The sequence below is a fragment of the Chiroxiphia lanceolata genome, chromosome 21 (genome assembly GCF_009829145.1).
Source record: "Chiroxiphia lanceolata isolate bChiLan1 chromosome 21, bChiLan1.pri, whole genome shotgun sequence".
Classification (NCBI taxonomy): Eukaryota; Metazoa; Chordata; class Aves; order Passeriformes; family Pipridae; genus Chiroxiphia; species Chiroxiphia lanceolata.
The window spans coordinates 7,670,865-7,691,093 of record NC_045657.1 but is presented as its reverse complement, the minus strand read 5'-3'; the positions used below and the strand labels follow the sequence as shown (position 1 = coordinate 7,691,093).

Sequence of the window (20,229 nt, the reverse complement as noted above, 5' to 3'; positions counted from 1 at the left end):
CATATATATATACATACACACATATATATATATACATACACACATATATATATATACACACACATATATATATACATATATATATATATTTGGGGCTGTTTTACTTGATGCAAGGAGGGAGGTGTTGGTGAAAGCCAGGCTTTGAGAAAGACCTTTTCTGAGAAAAGGTCTCAAAGTGCTTGACCTACACCTCCTGTTCCAGTCCTGGTGCAGGATAGATGGAATAGCTTGGTTTTCAATAATTGTATTGAGAATAAGAAGAAAACAGGATCTTCTACCTACCTTAGCCCTGCCTCTTTCCTTCACTTTAGAGAAAAACATTAAATTAATCCCCTGTGGTTGCTGTATTTGATTATGGGACTCCTTGTGCCTGTTCTCCTTCCCTGAGCTTTAGCTTGTCCCCAGGGGAAGCACAGCAGCAGCAAAACAGTCAGAAACTCCTAAATGTGCCAGGCTGATCCTAACTCCAAGGATAGATGAGAGGGATGGGAAGTTCCAAGTGCAAAATTACTGCTCAGACCTGAAGATTTTCTCCCTGTCTAGTTAGAGGCTGAAAGCATCACATCTGGTTTTGACTGCAAAATTTGACAGAGCAGGAGAAAGGGAGACCCTGTTTGTAAGGGAAAGCACAGCCTTGTCTGCAGGGAAAACAGTAAGAGGACTCTTTCCTTGTATTTTTAGGGAAAGGAAGCAGCCTGTGAAGGGCACTCACTCAATCCACTACCATTCCTGCTGTAGGTCTGCAGCCAGCAGAGATGAGCCAGCTCTCTCTGGCCTCATCTTAAGATATTTCTGGGAAACACTCCCAGTATCCTTCCCTAAAGTACATCCATCCACCCAGAAAAACACCCAGCCTTCCCAAAGCACACCAGCTTCCCAGGGCTTTCCATTTAAAGGCAACCCTGCTGCTCTGCAGTGCTGCCCTGGGGATCACTGGAGCTCCATGGCATGGCCTGGGGGAGCAGCAGCTGCCAGCCCTGGGTTCCAGAGGGTGGGAGTGAGTAGAGGGATTTGCTTGGGTGGATTAATCAGCCTTGTAAAGGTCTTTTTTCCAGGCCAGGGTGTAAGGGGAAGAGAGTGGATTGAGAGCATCACAGTGTGCCTCCCCCTACTAAGCTGGGATTTGTATGGAGCTCATTTAGGATAATTAGGTGATCACCATCAGATGGGTAATCTGAGCTCTCACTTTCTGCACATTGTTCTGCTTTTCACCAGCCTGAACCAGCAATCCTCTCTGAGCTGTGACACTGTCCCTGTATAATTAAGGCTGTCAGTCAAACCCAGAAACCTAAACACTACAAACTCCATGGCTTAGGAGGACTGATCACAGGACTTTAGTGCTCGGCAGTCAAAGCAGCAATTGCAGGCTCTTTTCCCTTGTTGGAGGGACAAAGTGTGGGATTCTGAGAAGAAAACATTCCTGGGAAAGTGAGTAGGTGCCTCCAGTGTTCCCTGGATGAGCACTGGGACCCACACATGGGTCCTGTGCAGGTGGTGGGATGAGCTGCACTGACCCTGATCACCATTTCTGGTTCTGAGCCTGATTCGTGGGCTCAGGGTGTGACCTGCCTGTGACCTGGCAGGGATTTTGGGTGCTTATCTACTGCCTCAGTGGGCTGGAGCACCCAACAAAACAGCAAGGGGAGGGCTTGTCCCAAGGCAGCTCCTCTCCTCAGTGCATTGTTCCTACCTGGCAGTGACTGGAGGGCAGGGCAGACACACAAGGATGGAGCAGCTTCTGTGAGCGTGGAGATGTCTTGGCTGAACTGCAGCAGGGATTCCCTGGTGCTGATGGGCACTTCCAGAGTGCCTTGTGCCGTCCCACAGGCTGTTCACTGCCTGTCTCTACCTGGAGCAACAAATGAGACTTGCCTGGGGCCAGTGATTTTTCTAAAACTCAAGCTGTTCAAGGTCCTGAACATCTTGATGTAACTTTGGCAGTAACTCTCTATCTGTTTCCACCTAAATTCCTCTGTGTAAAAGAGCCCTTTATGTGCTTGGGAAGGAGGAGTAGGGATGGCTGTTCATGGAACTGAAGTGTTCAGGAGCTGGGAGATAGGACAACACGGTCATGAGCTCAAAACCCTGTATTTCTAGACCTCTTTAAAAAACCTGCTGAGCTATCACTGATTCTCAGGCCACAGTCTGAAAACCTTTAGAAAGGGCTAGTGGGAACTGAACTTTATTTCTTGGTGCTTGCAAAAGATGCTTTGTGTGGAGAAAGGCCTTTCTTGGAAGGATTTTTAGCCATGTCTTTTGTGTTTGGGGAATTTTGTTGAGAGAAGAATCAGCGTCTCAGGGCTGCTGATGGCTGGAGACTGGAAGGCTGGGGTTTATGTGCACGTATGCAGGGAGGCAAATAGGGTTAAATTCAGTTAAGTGAATGGCATCTCAACACCATTGCAAGTGAGTCAACAGGCCAGCAGAGTGATGTGATGCAGATACACCTGGAAATGTCCTCTGAAGGACAGTCAGAGAGGAGAAGATGCTCTGTCAAACTGATCAGTGTGCAGCGAGACTTTGTCATGGCTGTCATGAGCTTTGTCATGAAATGAATGAATAAATGGAATTAGAAATGTAGCTGGAATTCATCCCATCTCTCCTCTTGTGGATAAACAATGGAAGGATGAACAAGCATTCCCCAAATGTGTGCAGAAAGAGGAATTACCAGAAATGAAATGTTGCTGCAGGTTTGGAGCCCTGCTCCTACCAAGAAAGAGTTTTCCCCACCTGTCACAGCACTGCAGTGTTATTTTCACTCCAGTCTGCCCCACCACCCCTTACCATTTTGCATTCCAGTCCCTTTCTAGAGCTGTATTTCTGTCCGTGGTTCCAAACCTCAGATAACCTGGTTCTCCAGTGCTGAGCATAAGCCCTTTCACATGTGTTCCTGTGCTTTCCCTGTCTGAAGGCCATTGCTGATAATTAGTTAGTGTAAAATGGGAGGAATTTCATTTGGCATTCCTTAAAACACTCTGTTCTCACAGCTCTCTGGCCTGAGGCTGGCTGTTCTGCCCACTGTTTCTGGAGCACAGCTTTCCCCTTCACTGCATGACGGAGGATTATTTCATTAATGAACCTAATGATACTTTGTCTTTGGTCCTGAAGATCTTTGTGGTGGTGCTGTGCAATCTTTAATTAACTTTGAGCCTGCCAGGCACTACAAAGATGTTGATAATCTGCAACGAAAGCAGGAGAAGCTCGAAGGCCTGGTGTGGTAAAATAACCTTGTCCAAGGTCACTCACTGACTCTTGGCTGGGTTGAGGTTCGATGCCAAGTCTCCTGCTGAAGCAACACTGTAAAAAAAAAAGCTCCATTTCCTTGCTAAAATGTTTGGAAAGTGCAAAGTGGGGTAATCCAGGCGAGGAATGGGAAGTGCTGGGTTGGGTTTGGGGGACCAGGGAGTGTGTGTGGCTGCACTGCTCAGTCACAGGGCTCTTCAGGCACAGTTTGGGTTTGTGTTTGGCTTTACGGGAGCAGGAGGCACTTCTGGAGCACACAGGGTAGGGACTGGAATTTAATGTGTGGATTAAAAGTGTGGTATCACACGAGGGCTGCCAGCTGGGAATACACACAAAGAGGCACATGGAAAAGAGAGAGATGCAGAGACCTTGTATAGCCCCTGTCATGGATGTGGGTTTGTTAAAAAGTGTTATTTTTTTCCAAAAAAAAAGCTTTCTGATTTCCATGGAGCATTATGTTTTATCAGCCCAGAGGCTCCATGTTCATGAGCCCTCATCTTCTGCAGCACTTTTTCCATAACATGCTCCTTGTTTGAGTTTTGGGGGTTCAGTCCATGCACCTGTTCTATTTTATTCACATATTTTTTTTTTATGTATTGAGTGTGGAAGAAGCTACTGGTCCCAGCTGCAAAGGTGTTGCTGGTGTCAGTGTTGTAAAAGCATGAGTTTGAAATCCTAAACAGATGCTTGTTCTTTTCCCTTCCCAGAGATATGCCACCATGGGAATCATTGCTTTGAACTTAAACCCTCCACATGTGCCGAGAGGTCAATATTGCAGCTTTGGTTACCCTGGAAACCAGGACAATGCTGCACCAATCCATTATTACAATATGGGTCACTCATGGAAAAAAAGAGGTGGAAAATGCCTTCCCTTCCAACTAAGCTGTTCTCCATGGGGGAACCTAAAAGTCAAAGCTGGGGGTCAAGCATGAGAGGTCTGATAGCTACAGCTGGTGTTACCCATAGAAATTCCTGCTGGGATATGCCAGGGGAATATGTTGGGACATGCTTTGTTCTCAGAGAGCAGCCTGGCCACAGGTGCTGCTGCCTTCAGGGTGCCTTTCATCTGTCCTTGTTTGCTGAGGAGAGTCCTGTGCAGCAGAGTCCGGCAAGGGGCTGCAGGCAGAGTTGGGTTGGGCAGGATCCAGGGCATTTGGGGCAGGATGGAGGGCACTGTGAGGACTATTCTACACCTTCACCTCTCTTGTCCCTGCAGCTCCCTCAGTACAATATCACTGCAGAGAGGAACTGGCTGCTGAAGGTGATTGAGTGATGGAGTGATTGCTGAGAGAGCCAGCCCTTCCTTCCAGGTCCAGAACTGCTGAGAGAGGGCCCTGTTGCTGCTTGTCCCCTCCAGCCACCACTGATGATCCCAGCTGGGCTTTACCCTTGTTCCAGGTTGTTTGTCCTGTCACATGTGGGGTGGGAGATGCAGCCCTGAGATTCAGAGCACTCGCCCTTTCCTTTGTTGGCCCCTGGTTTCCACCACTGACTGCGTAGGTGGAAGGTGGGGTGTTACACAACCCTTCTGCCTTGGGTCAGCCCCTCCTGTTTTGTAAACAACCACCCTGTGCTCATCAGTTATTTGTGAAACAAAACTGAGATGCAAAACTCCTCCTCAGCCCCCGAGAAAGGGAGGGGGTGAGGGTGTCATACCTGCCATGGGATATCAGTCTCCTTCCTAAACAGATTGGAGTGAGAGAATAATATTCAACACTTTGGAAAAGGGCCAGGTTGAACACTCAAGAGATTTCAGTGATTTACTAATTGTTGGGAAACATTCATGTCTGCAGGAAGCAAGAAACGTTTCTTTTATTATTCTGTTTGAGAATAAACGCACTTCTGGTTTCAAGGAGTTGACACTGTCTTGTGGGAGGGGGATTTTGGGTCAGGACAGGTGAGAATTACCTTTACATCTCCTCTGAGGTCTTCTCATAGCTTTATGACCCTGTGTAATCTCTTTTTTTTTTTTTGTTAATTGTTTTCCTTAGCATGCTGTCAGAGCTCTCCGTGTCTCTTCCAGCTTGTTTTAAGCACAGAGCCACCCTGCCAAATCTACCTTCTGTGCTGAAGATCTTCCACATGTAAGAAGTCACCTTAAACCCCCATTTATGTGTGGTTGGCTCATGTCCGCATTCCACCTCTGAGGCCACATCCTCTCATCCTTTACCATTTCCTTCCAGGATACAGCTGTGTCATATTTCCCCTTCTTTACTTCCATCATTGCTCCTTTCTTCTTGGCCATGGGTTGATCTCAGTTGCTGCCTCTCCAAAATACTGACTCTACCAGCAGAAAAGAACCTACAGTGATGAATTTACAAGCTGATGGCTGTGCTGGTACAACCACCTTGCTGCAGCCTCTCAGCCAGGCGTTCATGGGGAAAAAGGCTCCCCCTGCACAGCTTTTAGAGGGCAAACTCTAAAAGTGGGGTTGGTCTGCCTTACAGCAGCAGTATTTGGGATGCAGGAACATTAGTACAGCACCCATGTAACTGATGTTTCCATAGGGTGTGAAACTTCTGCTTTTCCTCCCATTTTCTTCCTCCCTCCCCTTTGCTGTGGTCAGGCTGTCAAGGCACTTCCTGTGCCATTTGTGTCACTCCTTTTCCTGGGCAACTTCTCTTCTAGTACTTCAGCTCTGCTTCCCGAAACCTTTCAAGGACGCCCTGTCTTGTGATCTGCAAAGGGTTAATGCCCCTCATTTCTCCCACTGCTATTCCCTTGTGGCTGGCCCAGTTCCTCCTTCATTGGAACTGAAGTCACAATTAAGTGACTTCAGTCACCACTGAAGTGGTTCTGTCCTGGTTGGTGCATGCCAACTCATGGCCAAAGAAATGCTGGCAGAAATCCCCCAGAACACGCAAACAGAACTGAACTGAGCTTGGGAGGAAAAGGGTGTTTGAATAAATTCTTCTTTGTGATCTAAACACTGGCTTCAGGTTTTACTCTGTACACAAATAAGCCTTTGCTCTCTAAGTAACACGTAATATCCACCCAGGCTTTGCAGATTCCAAAATACAGTGTTCCAAATGTGTGCAAACCTGCATTTGGAACTGGCTTGACCACTGTTTCAGAATTTATTGTTTGTATGTAATGGAAGTGGGCTCTCAACTGTGTGACAATTAATAGGCTGTGTTCTTCTCCTGGTACAGTAAAATGGCTTAAAAACCTTAATGTCTGAAAGCTGATGTATCAAGCTTGCTACGAACTAACCCCAGGAGAGGGTTTGCATTTTCTCTCTGGGTAATGTGCACACAAGAACTTTGCCACAGCCTTCAGGAGCTGTGTCTGCACTTTCTGCCACAGCTGTTGCAACATTTTCCTGTTGTGTAACCCCAAGTCACGGTAGTGAAACCATAAACGTGAGGCTCAAGGCTGGTCCTTGCCTGTGGCAGTGCTCCCAGTTCTTGCAGCAAGAAGGTCTGCTGCACAGCTTTTTGCTCTTATGTTTAAGAACTGTCTGGTTTTCCCTCAAAACCAGATCTGTAATCTCTCCAGGTCACCACAATTCATTAGAGCTCCCTCTTGATTTGAACTTTCTCAGAGTGTCAGAGCAGTGCTGTAGGAGCCCAGTGTTTAACCGTGGTAGTGGTGGCACTGAATCCCCAAATCAACCTCTTCTGTGTCCAGTTTAAAAAGCCTGAGCTCTGCAGTCCTCCATGTCCTGCACACCTTTCATGTTGGATAGTCTCAATAAATCCTTCCCCCACAGCAGACTCATTATTATCAAGAGAACTGGGGAAAGGAGGTAAATAAGTAGGATAAGACAAAACATGTGTAAAGCAGGCTATGAGACACCATTATAAGAATGTAATGGAGGGGGAAAGAGGAAGAAAATAAGTCCTATTGCTGCTTCAGTAGAAAAGCCAATGTTGGTCTGAGGTGGCAAATCCACCTTTCTCAGGACTGTGGAAGGCAATTATGATCCCCCTAAGCACAGCGTGTTCCATGCCAAGGCACTTCAGACATCCTCACATCGATGGTGACAGAGGGTCCCTGCTCTGGCCAGCCAAGGGGTGACCATGGTTCATCCTAGGCAGAAGGACAGGGTCCTGCTGGGCTGTTTGGTGCCAGCCTACCTCTCTCCAGGGGTCCAGGGAGCTCCACTGTCACTCACTGCCTGCCCATGAGTGCTTGGCAAGCCAGGCTGGATGCCTCCACCATCTGTGTGAAATCCTTCCAGCCATTTAGATTAAACTCTGACTTCAGTAAAATGTAGGGCTCTTAATGACCTGACATAGTCCATATGGAGTAGCTGCCACAGATAGTGACTGTCTTGACACTGATTAATCACTTCTTCTAGTAGTGTATTTGTCCCTGGTTACTTGACACAGTTCTTCCCTAATAGCTTTTGAATAGTTCTGGGGTATTCATATGACATTGGCTTTGGGGAATAGCCCACCTGATGACACACATTACCTACTTCAGCTTGGCTGATGTTCATCAAACTGACTTGGACACTAGCTTTGGGGGGTTTTCTTTGCCCTGTGCACACCAATCTCAGCCCTTTTCTGCAAAGGGAACCACTTAGGCTGGGTTCTGTTTGGTTTAAGTGCCACCATTTGCAACAGGCTGGGCTTGGGCTGTGCTGTGTAACATGTAGGGATTGTGATTCCACCTCCACATCCTTCCTTGACACTTACAGTCACAGGCATGACAAGCAATCTGCATTGCTGATGCTCCTTGGCCTGGAACTAGCAGTTAAATAATCTGTATCTGCAGTCAGTCACTGCTCAGACAGAGCCTTGACACTGTCTGACACCCCAGACTAAATGTGGAGTTTCTCAATCTGAACATTGTTCTCTTCTTCAGAGCTGAGAGATCCAGAAGCAAAGGCAAGAGTTCTTCCAGGCTGATTTTCCATCCCTGTGGCTGCCCCATCCTTGGCAGTGTTCAAGGCCAGGTTGGACAGGGCTTTGAGCAACCTGGTCTGGTGGAAGGTGTCTCTGCCCATGGCAGGGGGGCAGAACAAGATGATCTTTAAGGTCCCTTCCAACCCAAACTATTCTATGATTCCATGATTCTGTTATTAGACTTCACATGAGGAAGCATCACAAGTGAGAGTTACAGGCATCAAGGTGCTCTAGGACCTGTTCTGATGAAATCAGTGTCTCTGCTCCCTCCCCATCCATGGTACCTGGTCCCTGTGATCCAGCACTGTCTCTGTCCTGGGCCTACCAGGTCAGACAGGGGTTGCTGTTCAAAGCAGTGACTCACCAGTTCCAGGAACCAATGTATTTGTGGAATGTGCAGCAAAAAAGTCTTAAAGCCATTTTCAGATTTTTTCCCCTCCAATTTTTCTTGTAATTTATATAAGTTGTTTTTCCCAGCAGAATGGAGTTAATGCTGTTAAATTTGTGAGACATTTCCTTTTGCTTTTTGACTCCACTCAGACAACCTTTCAGAGCTGGACTTTGTGAGTGTAAGGACTGGTGATGTGTCAGCTGAACCTGAGGGCAATGCTGGGTCAGCTGGTGTAGCCTGAGCTTCTCCAGTACTTTTGGAAGCTCTCGTGTTGCTCCCCATCTTTAGCTCCACAAGTGCTGAGTGCACTGTGTAAGTGCCAGCATCTCAGGAATGCTCTCTCCCATCTGATCCATGACTCTCTCCCATCTGATCCATGACTCACCACCAAGTAGTTGTTACATATGGTACTTTCACTTAAAATAAGACGTGCTTTGTTTAATCTTGAAATAGTCTGTGCCATGTTCCTCACCCTCCATTTGCAGATAGACTTGGGGAACTGCTTGGGATGACTCCTGAGGCAGACAGAGCCCCTCTGCTGGGTAATAGCTGTTGATCTACCTGTGATACTGGGCTAACTGTGACCTGGAAATCACCTCAGATACATACAGTCCTCTCTGTTTTCATGGCTGTCACCAGTTGTCTTGTCCAAGAGTTTAGCTGATTTTTCCTTATGGCTGTAGTTCACGAATTATTTTCTTTTAATATAAGCAAGTACAAGATGTTTTGTCAGTCCAGCTACATTGTGGCTGTCTTAGGCTGTGTAATACCTTGCTTGAGATCACAGAAGCTGTATACACACTGTCTGCTGTCGTGTTACTTGTATTATAATAATGTTCAGGAGAACAAAGATTACTCAGGCATTCACCGATTCTCTGTAACACCTCCTTGCTAAGAGATCTTTGATGATCCTACCAGCCAATTGCCCGCCCAGTGAATCATGTTTCATTTTAGATGTTATTTTTGTCACTTTAAAGGATTCCAAGTAATATTTTTGTTTCTTGTGAACCAAAAGAGGCAATTACATGGACATTATGGCTTCCTACAGTCCTGGCACATTGCTGTGTGCAGGAATATGCAGGAATATGTGTGAGGAATATGGAGTTAACCAGCATTGACTTTCTGAACTGGCTTGATTTGCTCACTTCCATGTTTTCTGCTTGTGCCCCACCCCTTGCAGCATCTGTAAGATTTGTCCTTGAACAAATTATGATGTGTATGGTGAAACTCTCACACTCCCTTGTGATAGAAGCAGTACATCCTTTCAACATCCTTCAAGCTGTACTTTCCACTTGACCTCTGAGCATGGCTGTGGGATGGATTTTGTGATGCTCCCAAACTCTTCAGCATCTTCAGTAAGTCTCCATTGAAATGGTAATTTCTAGAGCACACTTCGGGCTCATCTCAGCTTTAGATAAAAATTAAATGTGGATTGCTTCATTCTGCATATTGAATACTAAAGGATGCACTCGTTTGTTCTCTCTGCAGACACATGATGCTCTGCCAATTTCCTTAATCCAGGCACAGAAGCAGTCAGCAATTGTTTCCATTCACTTTTGATTCCATCTGTAAAAGGAAATACCTGCAATCACCAGAGGCTTTTCAGAACAGGGATTTTGTAGAACTTGCCCAATTTCAACAAACTTTTTGTCTGCTGGCTTAATGGGCACTATCTGGCTGCACATCAGGGTGTCAGTTTTAGCTCCCATTGTGCTGCCATGTGTTTTTTATCACAGAGATCATCAGTTATTTTAGGATTTCCCCATCTCTCTCTGGCTCACTACTGACCTGCCAAAGTCAGGCCCCTTCCCCCCTGAAATATTTTAAACTTTTCTTTATGAGTGGGTTGCTCACTGGACTGATATCATATCTTATATTTAATATTAATTTTCACAGACTTTTGTAAGTAGTCTCTCTTTATTCCATCTACTTCTAGACTAATATCTCACCCTTCTCTCACATTTTTGCCACTTCTCTATGTGGTGTTAATAATACCCAGCAATGCTATGGCTGGATCCCCAGTAACACTTCTTAGTTATCTACAGGAAGACAGGAGTAGATACACGAATGCACCACCATTTATCAGAGTAAATGAGGGCAGGGAGCTTTATTAGAAGGCTCACAGCTGACTTAATATTGCCAACTGAGAGGTTTTACAAAACTTTTTTTTCAGAAACAATAGCTGTGTCTGCACTGGAAATTCAGGATGATATTGAGATGTAGTTGCTTTTGTAGCCAGGCATCAAACAGAGATTAAGGCATGACAAGGGCAGGGAGCAGCTCTGAGCCCAGCTGGGGGGTTTGTGCCTCTCCCTTCTGGTGCCCCCAGCACCCACCCTGCCACGGGAAGGCTGAGGAGGGGTGTGATGTGAGTGACCACAACTCTGACCACTGAGAATCTCCAGCATTTACTCCTTGTGCCCGGCCATGCTCCTGCAATAATTGCAATAAAGATCCAACCAGATGGATAAAACCCGGATGTATGTTCAGAAGAGCTTAGCCAGAGATAAACCTGTGCTTACCTGGCTTAGGAAGACATCTGCCACAGCTGTGCACTTCACTGCTTGCCAGTGTGGCGAAGCTGGGAGCATGGCAGGGGTACAAAGGCAGAGAGTCATTCTCTCTATCCAGTCCATTTGAATTATGGGATGTGGGGCATAGCCTTCCCGAAACTGTGCCCAGAATTTCAGAAATATTCCCTATTTTTGCCCATTTGACATGAGCTAAACAGAGGCAACAAACTCAAGTGACAGTGATGCAACCCCACGCTCTTTTTAGTTTCTAGGCCAAACTATGTGTGTCATTACTTCCTTTTTTTCTTGATTTTTTTTTCTTACGTTTTTCAAAAACAATTTCAAGAAGAGCAACCAGCTCAGAGTGTGTCTAGAAACCAGGCAGCGACCAGTTTCACTTCCCTTCTCATCCCCTGCCCCTCTCAGCGATGTGCAGTGAGAAGCAGGAGCGCTGAAACTCGACGCTTGGCACCGCCGCGGGTTTCTCGTTCCAGGTCTGTGAATGACATCTGTGCTGCCTTCTCCTGCACTCCTGGCCTCCTGAAGATGCCCAGGAGAAGAGCCCTTCCCCTGTGGACACTCCTGGTGCTGCTGCAGCTGGCACTTGTCCCATGGCCACTGGCAGGCTGCCTCCTCGATCCCTGTTTGGAGGTACGTGAGCTCTAAGTGAGCACAAGATCCTTCTGTTTCTCTGGTGCAACTTCTCCCTCTGCTTGGGAGATTTGTGCATCAAGCCTGTTGTCTGGTCTGTTGTCTTATGAAAGCCCATCTTTTTTTTCTAAGGTAATTGAAGTATTTGAAGTAAATGCTGGTCTTAAAAACATCTGAGAACCAGAACCAGCAGCATGAACCTTTTCTTCTTGTTGGCTTTCTGTACCTCTGAAGGTGTTGCAGTGCAGTTAGTGTAATAGACTGTGTTTCTCTTGGAACAGATCCAAACCTTGTCTCTGATTTCTGCAAAATACAGTGGTTTTGCCTGATTTGTGCAGCAGAGTGATTTCACCAGAGCCCCAAGCACTGGACACTGAGCGACTGCCTTTTGCAAAGTTTTGCTGACAATTGTTACTCACAGAATAACTTTGAGTTGAGCTGCCTGATTATCTGCAGGATAACATTCTGAGAGCTGAGCCTGGCCATCCAATGGATCTGCACATGTTTGTCTTGCTGGGTCTCTCCAAGGTTGCTGCAGGTTCATCCATAGCCTCAAGGAGCACTGTCCTGTAGTTTTGCACCTGCTTCAATCAGCAAAAAATGTAGCTCCTCCTGGGCAGCAGGACTGGTTCTATCAAAAGGGAAAGATACTTGGGATATATAAGATTATTTCCTAAAACTGAGGGCAGCTCATTTAGAAATTAAGTGCCAGGTTGGTCATTCTGCTCCCGCTTTCCTGACAGTGCAGTTTTCTGGCACTTCACGAAGAGCAGATGTTGACCCTGATTGGATCTACCACTGTTACAGGTCAGCCCTAACACAACTTTCAGATGCACTGGACTGAACACCTCTGGAGTTCCTGCTGGAGTCCCAAACACCACCCAGAACTTGGATCTCAGTTTCAGCAATCTGAAGTCACTGAGGTCAAATTATTTTTCATCAGTCCCTGAACTGCAGCTTCTGGATCTTTCAAGGTAATGAGCTCTTTTATGTGGATACTGGTTAATCTTGCTCCACCAGCTGGGCTGTTGTGGTGGCCTATGCTGGGGTCTCATTGTCTTGGTTGTTCATTTTTTTTTTCCTTTTTGCTTGTGACTTTGTCTCTGTGTCTGTCACTTTGCACATCCCCACACTGAAGTGATGTGCAGCTTTTAGTCCAGTTACTGAGTGCACACCCTCCACGCAGAGCTGGGTCTGTCAGTCTGATCTTGTAGGTTGAGATGTGAGAAGGAGGAGGAAGATGTTTTACTTGTCTCTGAACAAGAAAAATGTCAGACTTTTCGCTGTTACAAAAACTCTGAAGTGGAACATCTTGGGTGAGCTGTTTTTCTAATCACAGTTTAGAAAAAAAAACCAACAAGATGAAGGTACATTCATTTTCTAAAAGGCTGTTTTAAAATATCAACATATTCTCTTTTCCCTTCTCCTCACATATCTGGGGGAGGAGATGGAGGAGGCTTATTAGCAAATTTGAATTGATGTATAATTTCCATTGACTTGAGACAACAGTTTCTCTGGGTAAATTGTTTCACTGAAAAATGTCACTCAGTTCCATCACAGCTCCAGCTCCAAAGTGGCTGAGTGGCAGAGCACGTTTGCTGTAAGGCACTGGCTGGATTATAAGCTAATATTGCTGAATTCATTGCAAAATGGCTTTGGGTCTCACATTCTGGATCTTCCCCCCTGAAACCAGAGGTGGCCACCCTCTTTTTCCCCTCTTCCCTTTGCAGAACTGCTGACAGAGCTGTGAGCTTTGCCATGGCTGCATCTCTCTGGTGCCAGTGGGACTGCTCAGATGTGGCTGAGGTGACAGTCTGAAGGCTGTGAGGGTGCAAGATCTAGGGGAAGGCTGTATCTGGTTGGCTGTGCCATCAGTGATGGTCACCACAATGTCACTTTGGCCTAAAGAGAAAGTCAGAATTCTTCTTTCCCGATGCCTGCATGAACTTCTGACCTTCACCATGGCTCAAGGTCTCTTGCTTTGCAGCTGAACTTCAGATTAGAGAGGGAGGAGGAGGTGACAGGAGGTCTCCTGCTCTGGAAGGGTTCCATTTGCACATCCAGGAGTGCTGGCTGTGCCCAGCACAGCAAAGCCAAACCAACTCCCAGCAGGAGGATGAGAATGTTACAGCAGCACTTAGTGCTGCAGCATTAGTGAACATGAGAGGGACAGTGTTTCGCACACTTTTATTCTCTTTTCCTGCCCAACAGGTGCCACATCCATACAATAGAAGATAACGCCTTTAAGGACCTTCATACACTTTCCACCTTAATTTTAACTGCCAATTCCTTCCAGTACCTGGGGACAGCAGCATTCCATGGCTTAGCAGCTCTGAAAAAACTAGTACTGGTGGAAACCAACATAACCTCTGTGACTGACCTGCCCATTGGGCACTTGCATACCCTGCAGGAGCTGAATTTGGGCCACAACAGCATCACTTCATTGAAGCTTCCCAAGTATTTCACCAACCTGACCTCTCTCAGGCACCTGAGCTTTTTCTCTAACAAGATCACATATATCTCCAAAGGAGACCTTGATGCTCTGAGGGAAGGGAACTGGTTCAACCTCACGCTGGTGCTTTCCTTGAATAGTATAAAATCCATAGAGCCGGGGTCCTTTGCAAAGATTCACCTCGGTGAGCTGGTTCTGAGGTCCTCTTTTGAGAACTTCAGCGTGATGCACACTTCTCTTCAAGGCCTGACTGGCTTACAGGTCAAAAGACTAATAGTTGGAGAATTCAGAAATAAATATAGACTGAGTGACTTTCAGAGAGGACTCTTGAGTGGACTGTGCCAGGTCCAGATGCAAGAGTTTGTCTTAATCTGTTTCAAGAAATTTGAGAGTAACACAGACACCCTTTTTGACTGCATAGGCAATGTCTCCACTATTCGCTTGGTGAACCTTAAGCTTGAAGAGATATCAGAGGTTCCTGTGTCCTCCCAAGTGAAACAGCTGGAGTGCAAGAACTGCGATTTTGAGGAAGTGCCTGCCGTGAAGCTGTCGCATTTCAAGGAGCTGAGAGTGCTTCGGATTACCAAGAGCACGTCCCTCAGAAACTTTGAGCAGAAATTTAGGGATCTAAGTAAGCTGGAGGTCGTAGATTTGAGTGAGAATCGCCTCACCTTCAGCGGCTGCTGTTCCCGCCTGTTTCATAATTGTTCAAATTTGAAACACTTGAACCTGAGCTTCAATGCTTACATCAGATTGACCGGAGAGTTCACTAATATTAAGAATTTGTTATATCTGGACCTTCAGCACACAAAATTATTTGGTCCTGGCACCTACCCTGTCTTTCTCTTCCTTCAGGAACTCATTTACCTCGACATTTCCTATACCAAAACTCACGTTAAATCTCAGTGCACGTTTTGTGGCTTGAACTCTTTGCAAGTGCTCAAGATGTCAGGCAACTCCTTTGAGAACAACAGGCTGGCCAACAACTTCAAAAACCTAACTCACCTCCACACCTTGGATATTTCAAGTTGCATGTTAGTGCAGGTGAATCAAAACACATTTGATGCCCTGTCTGAACTAAAAGAGATAAATATCAGCAACAATAAGCTCCTGACCTTAGATCCTGGAGTCTACCAGCCGCTCCAAGCCCTCAGAGTCCTGGATTTCAGCAACAACCAGCTGACTGTTCTGTTGGACTCAGCCCTGGAAATCCTGCCTGACAGCCTGGTCCTATTAGACATCTCTCAAAACATGTTTGACTGCTCTTGTGCACACCTGAACTTTCTGAAATGGGTCAAGGAGAAGCAGGAGCTGCTGCAGAACAAGGAGCTGATGATATGCCACACACCTGTGGACATGAAGAACGTGAGCCTGTCAAGCTTTGACCTGTCCTCCTGCCACCTCAGTGCAAGCAAAGTGGCCATCACAGTGGTCATGTTGCTCAGTGCAGTGGTGATTCTCCTCCTGATTTACAACTACTACGTCCAGCTCTACTACTCGTTGGTGCTGCTCAGTGGGTGCAAACACTCTGCAGAAAGGGGTAACACCTATGATGCCTTTGTTATCCACTCCAGCAAAGACCAGGAATGGGTGATAAAAGAGCTGGTGGAACCCTTAGAAGGAGGAACACCTCCCTTCCACCTGTGTCTGTCCTGCAGGGATTTCCTCCCAGGGGTTCCCATTGTCACCAATATCATCCAAGAAGGTTTTCTCAGTAGCAGAAATGTCATCGCAGTCATCTCTACCAACTTCCTGGAAAGTAAGTGGTGTAGCTTTGAGTTTGACATTGCCCAGTCCTGGCAGCTTGTTGAGGGAAAGGCTGGAATCATCATGATTGTACTGGAAGAAGTGAATAAGGCCTTGCTGAGGCAGAGGCTGGGGCTGTCCCGATACCTGAGGAGGAACACCTACCTGGAGTGGAAAAACAAGGAAATCAGCAAGCACATCTTCTTGAGGCAGCTGACAGGAGTCCTGATAGAAGGCAAAGACTGGAATAATGAGAAGGAAAAGCTCAAGTGAAGGGAAAGAGAGATTCCTCTTCTCCTGTCTCCTGTCCTGGCCTTGGCTGATGGATGGTGCTCAGAAGTTGGTTTTTCTGTTGCCGTTCAGAGTGAGAGGGAGTGGATGGAGACACTGCAAAAGCACTACAGAAATACCTGCCTTGCAGGCCACTCTTTCCCAAGGGAACTTCCAAGCTAAGGAGTGACAAGATCCAGAAGAGCTGGACCTGCCTGAGCTCCCTGTTTGTCCATGACTGTCAACCAAAGCTGGTCCAGCAGTACACCCAGGTGTGGTGGGTCGGTGAACAGAATGACTGCTCTTACTGTCATTTGTCTGCCTCTGAAACTGGATTTGGGTCCTGAGACCATTTACACAGTAGAACTTCAGGTTCTGCTGCTTTGAGTGGACCCCAGGATCTCCAAGGGTGAGTAAAGATACAGGAGTCTTGGCTCTAAAAATGGTGGCAAACAGAAAAAAGGTTTGAATTCAGAAGGTCTTGTGTCTGCTGTGTTATGCACCATGAGTCAGGAAAAAAACCCTCCAGAGAGCAGTGGGGGTGTCCTACAGCACAGACCACCTGGCAGCTACTCAGTGGAGCTGAGCAGTTATGTCATCAGGGGGGAGGGAGGCTTCCATTGTGGGAAACTTCCCCAACATGTTTCTTTTAGTTTGTTTTAGACCGAGACCAAATATTGAAACCATCCCCTGAAACTCGTATTTATGTCCACATTGTATAGCACTTGAGAGTGGTTTGAGGTCTTCTTGTGGGATCCAAAAATCAGTGGGACCAGAAGAAGGCATAGAAATGTTTAACAGCTCTTAAGTCAAATATTTCTTTGCTCTAACCACTTCTCCTCCAGGGTTTCTGGATAGACTGTGTGGGACTGCCCTATGTGAACGACATTGAGCCTGAGCAAAGTGCTTTTGATGTTTAGAGACAACCAGCTCTAGAATAAGCTTTTCCACTCTTTGGACCAGCCTTAATTCACTGTTGGAAGATGCTGTAGGAGCCTCCATGGTTTGAAATGGACTTCAGATCATCATGTGTGCTCAGCCTTTCCCAGGGGTCGGCTGCTACCTGGAACAGAACAGCCACTGGATGGGGGAGTTGTGCTTTTGTTTCACTGAGAACGTGCCTGACATTTTGCAGGGAGAAGAGATAGAGGAGAAAAGTCTGGGTTAGCTAAACTAAATGTATCCCAGCACCGTCCTGAATAAAGAGAAGGAAAGTCTAAATGCCACCAAATCATATTACAGAGCACTCCATCGATGTGTGGGATATTGGATAGTGCGGGAGTATTGCTCTCTATTTACCAAAGGCTTTGGATGGGATTAATCACTGAATTACTCTAATTTTAAACTTGCAAATCCTTCTATAATCAATGATGTTCTGCAGTGGTAAAACAGAAGCAATTGAGTGGTGAATCAGATCTGATATTTATTCAGAAGGAAGGCCTGATCCAGCTCACTTTTCTGAGCACCAGTCAGAGGCATCTCCGTGGAAGCCAATGATCAGGGATCAACTTCAGACACTATTTGAAAGAGAGGGAGAGCTGGTTCCAGGCCTTGTGCTGGCAAAGGCAGAACCACAGCTCCTTCTCTGTCTGCTGTGTCAGATAACACTACCAAAAAACCCCACAGCCCTCTCTAAACTTTTTTTGTGCCCCACGAGATGAAGCTTTAATAAAACTAAGCTCAGTGCTGTGCTCCCTTGCCCAGAGAGTTTGGTTTGCATCTGCTAAATACTGTTCCAGCAATTCCCAAAGTGTGGTGCTCCTTACCTGTGACTGGTGGGTCCTGCAGACCTTCCTCCTCACTCTTCCTCCTCCACATTCCACCTTCTCCAGAGGCAGAGGCTGCTGGAGCTGGTGGGGGACAGTAAACTAGGGCACAGCTCGAGGTTCCCTGGATTGAGTCCAAAGCAGATCACAGAGGACAAAGCAAATATTAGCCCGGATTTTAGCAACTACAAGCTAAACTGGGAAACAAAAGAGGGAAAGTTAAATAGAATGGGAATTCCTGCTCCTGAATTGAGCAGCACTGAAACTGCATTTCTCCTTCACTCTTCATGGCTCCTCAGTGTATGTGTATTTCTGGCACAAAGCACAGAGTCCTGTGATTCTTGATTGCAATTATAATAATGAGTTTCAGAAAGCCTGCGAGTGGTTCTGGGCATTATAATAAGGATTTAGGACAGTATTGTTTAAAAAGTGAGTGGAGTGTTTGTTTGAATATCAAAGCAACTTTGGGAGAGCTGGAGTGATGCTCAGAGGAGGCTCCCACATGTACACTTTAAAAAGGAGCTGGTCACTTGTTTTTCTCTTTCTATTCAGTCTCTACAGCAGAACTGGATATGTGAGTTGCCCCAGGTTTCCTTATTGCCCACGAAAAAGCACAAAAACCATCATAGCTTCTGGAAGTGGGAGTGACACAGAACAGTGAGATGAGACTGGAAGCTGGGTGGGGTGTTTAGAACATAGTGGGGTTTGGGAGAGGTTCATTCTCTGCAAGCCCCACTGTCACTGTCACTGTCACTCCATGCATGTAGAGATCCATATGATTTACTCCTCATACTCTAGAGAGACTGGCTCTCTAGATCCTTCCCCAACTCTGTTCCCTTCTCTGGACATGCTCCAGCCCCTCAATGTCTTTCTTGCAGTGAGGGGCCCAGAACTGGACACAGAACTCGAGGTGTGACCTCACCAGTGCCCAGTGCAGAGTGACAATCACTGCCCTGGTCCTTCTGGCCACACTATTTTTGATACAAGCCAGGTGCCATTGGCCTTCTTGCCCACCTGGGCACACACACTGGCTTTTGTTCAGCCTCTGTCAACCATCACCCCCAGGTCCTTTCCCTTTGGGCAAGTTTTCCAGCCACTCTTCCCCCAGCCTGGAGCGCTGCAGGGGGTTGTTGTGACCCACGTGCAGGACCCGGCACTTGGAACACACAGACTGACATCTTTTATTGCTGAGACCTTCCACAACAGAACCAGGACTATCTTCCTTTTGCTGCATGGCACAAGGAGGCTCAGGAGGAGGGGCTGGCTGGTGACAGGCACACCCTTGGTGGGACTGGGTGCCAGGACAGCCGTGGGCTCTGCTGAGTGAGGGCTCCAGCACTCTGCTTTCCACAGTCCCTGTGGTCACTAACTAGAGATTTTCTCACTCTGCCCAGAGAGGGTGTGGAGGAGTCTCCCTCACTGGAGATATTCCAGACCCATCTGGACACAATCCTGTACAGTGTGCTCTAGGATGACCCTCCCTGAGCAGGGAGGTTGGACCAAAGGACCCACTGTAGTCCCTTCCAACCTGATCCATTCTGTGATGCTGTGATTCTGTCACCTGCCCAGGCAGTACCTGTCTGCTGCACATTGAGGTTTATGAGTCTAGGATGAAAAAGGCTGTGTGAACAATTATATTTTCAACATTTACCCAGCAGAGAAACAGTAGATTTCTTTTTGGAAGACTCAAACCAGCTTTTCCCACTACAATAAATGGGGGAAATACTGTGGTTCAACAGAAAAACGCATACTCATTTAGCTTCATTTTAGGAAGCAAATTTCCAAAGGAAAACTCAATGTTCACAGACAATGTTTTGAGCTGGAAGGGACACACAAGGACTATTGAGTCCAACTCATAAGTAAATGGCCCATATGGGGATACAAACCCATGACCTTGGTGTTATTAGCACCATCCTCCAACCGAGCTAATCTGTGACTCTGTGACCTTTATTACAGGAAGCAAATTTCCAAAGGCAAACTCAATGTCCTCATGTCTCCAAACCTGCTGGTGTGCACTGCTGGTTGAAAGTGTTCACTCTGCAGCAGATGCCTTTGATATGATTTATTCATTTGGGTGAATAAAAGAGCAGCCAGCCCAACACCCGTGCAGGTCTGCGTTCATCTCTCATGTAAATAGCCCAACATATTCCGGTTATTAAAGCATCTATTTTACCCAGGTCATAAAAACAGATGGACAAAAAGCTCCAAAGGGCTGTTGCATCCAAGTTATTTCATTTGTCATGGGGATGTGCCCTGATTTCACCATGTGCTTCATTTGACCCATGCAGTGTGTCAGTACAAATGAAGCTCTGGTCTTCCCTGCCCTGCAGAGGGTGATGTCTCA

General features: G+C 46.6%; 1 protein-coding gene across 2 annotated transcripts; it reads left to right on the top strand.

The window, feature by feature from the left end:
• Window positions 1–11,418: 11,418 nt before the first annotated feature.
• TLR4 (toll like receptor 4) lies at window positions 11,419–17,976 on the top strand. Of its 2 annotated transcripts, XM_032708643.1 has the most exons (3): window positions 11,419–11,651; window positions 12,459–12,625; window positions 13,863–17,976. In XM_032708643.1, exons 1-3 carry the CDS (start codon window positions 11,547–11,549, stop codon window positions 16,120–16,122), a joined length of 2,532 nt encoding a protein of 843 aa, XP_032564534.1. In that variant the 5' UTR covers window positions 11,419–11,546; the 3' UTR covers window positions 16,123–17,976. The 2 variants fall into 2 exon arrangements, with proteins under 2 accessions (XP_032564534.1, XP_032564533.1); XM_032708642.1 differs by lacking the exons at window positions 11,419–11,651; window positions 12,459–12,625 and adding an exon at window positions 13,410–13,457.
• The last annotated feature ends 2,253 nt before the right edge of the window (window positions 17,977–20,229 follow it).

Bases quoted from the DNA above. Each gene is read 5' to 3' on its own strand.
- TLR4 (XM_032708643.1), top strand. From the start codon at position 11,547: ATGCCCAGGAGAAGAGCCCTTCCCCTGTGGACACTCCTGGTGCTGCTG. The intron at 11,652-12,458 runs GTACGTGAGCTC...CCACTGTTACAG, and splicing joins TCCTCGATCCCTGTTTGGAG to GTCAGCCCTAACACAACTTT. The intron at 12,626-13,862 runs GTAATGAGCTCT...CCTGCCCAACAG, and splicing joins CAGCTTCTGGATCTTTCAAG to GTGCCACATCCATACAATAG.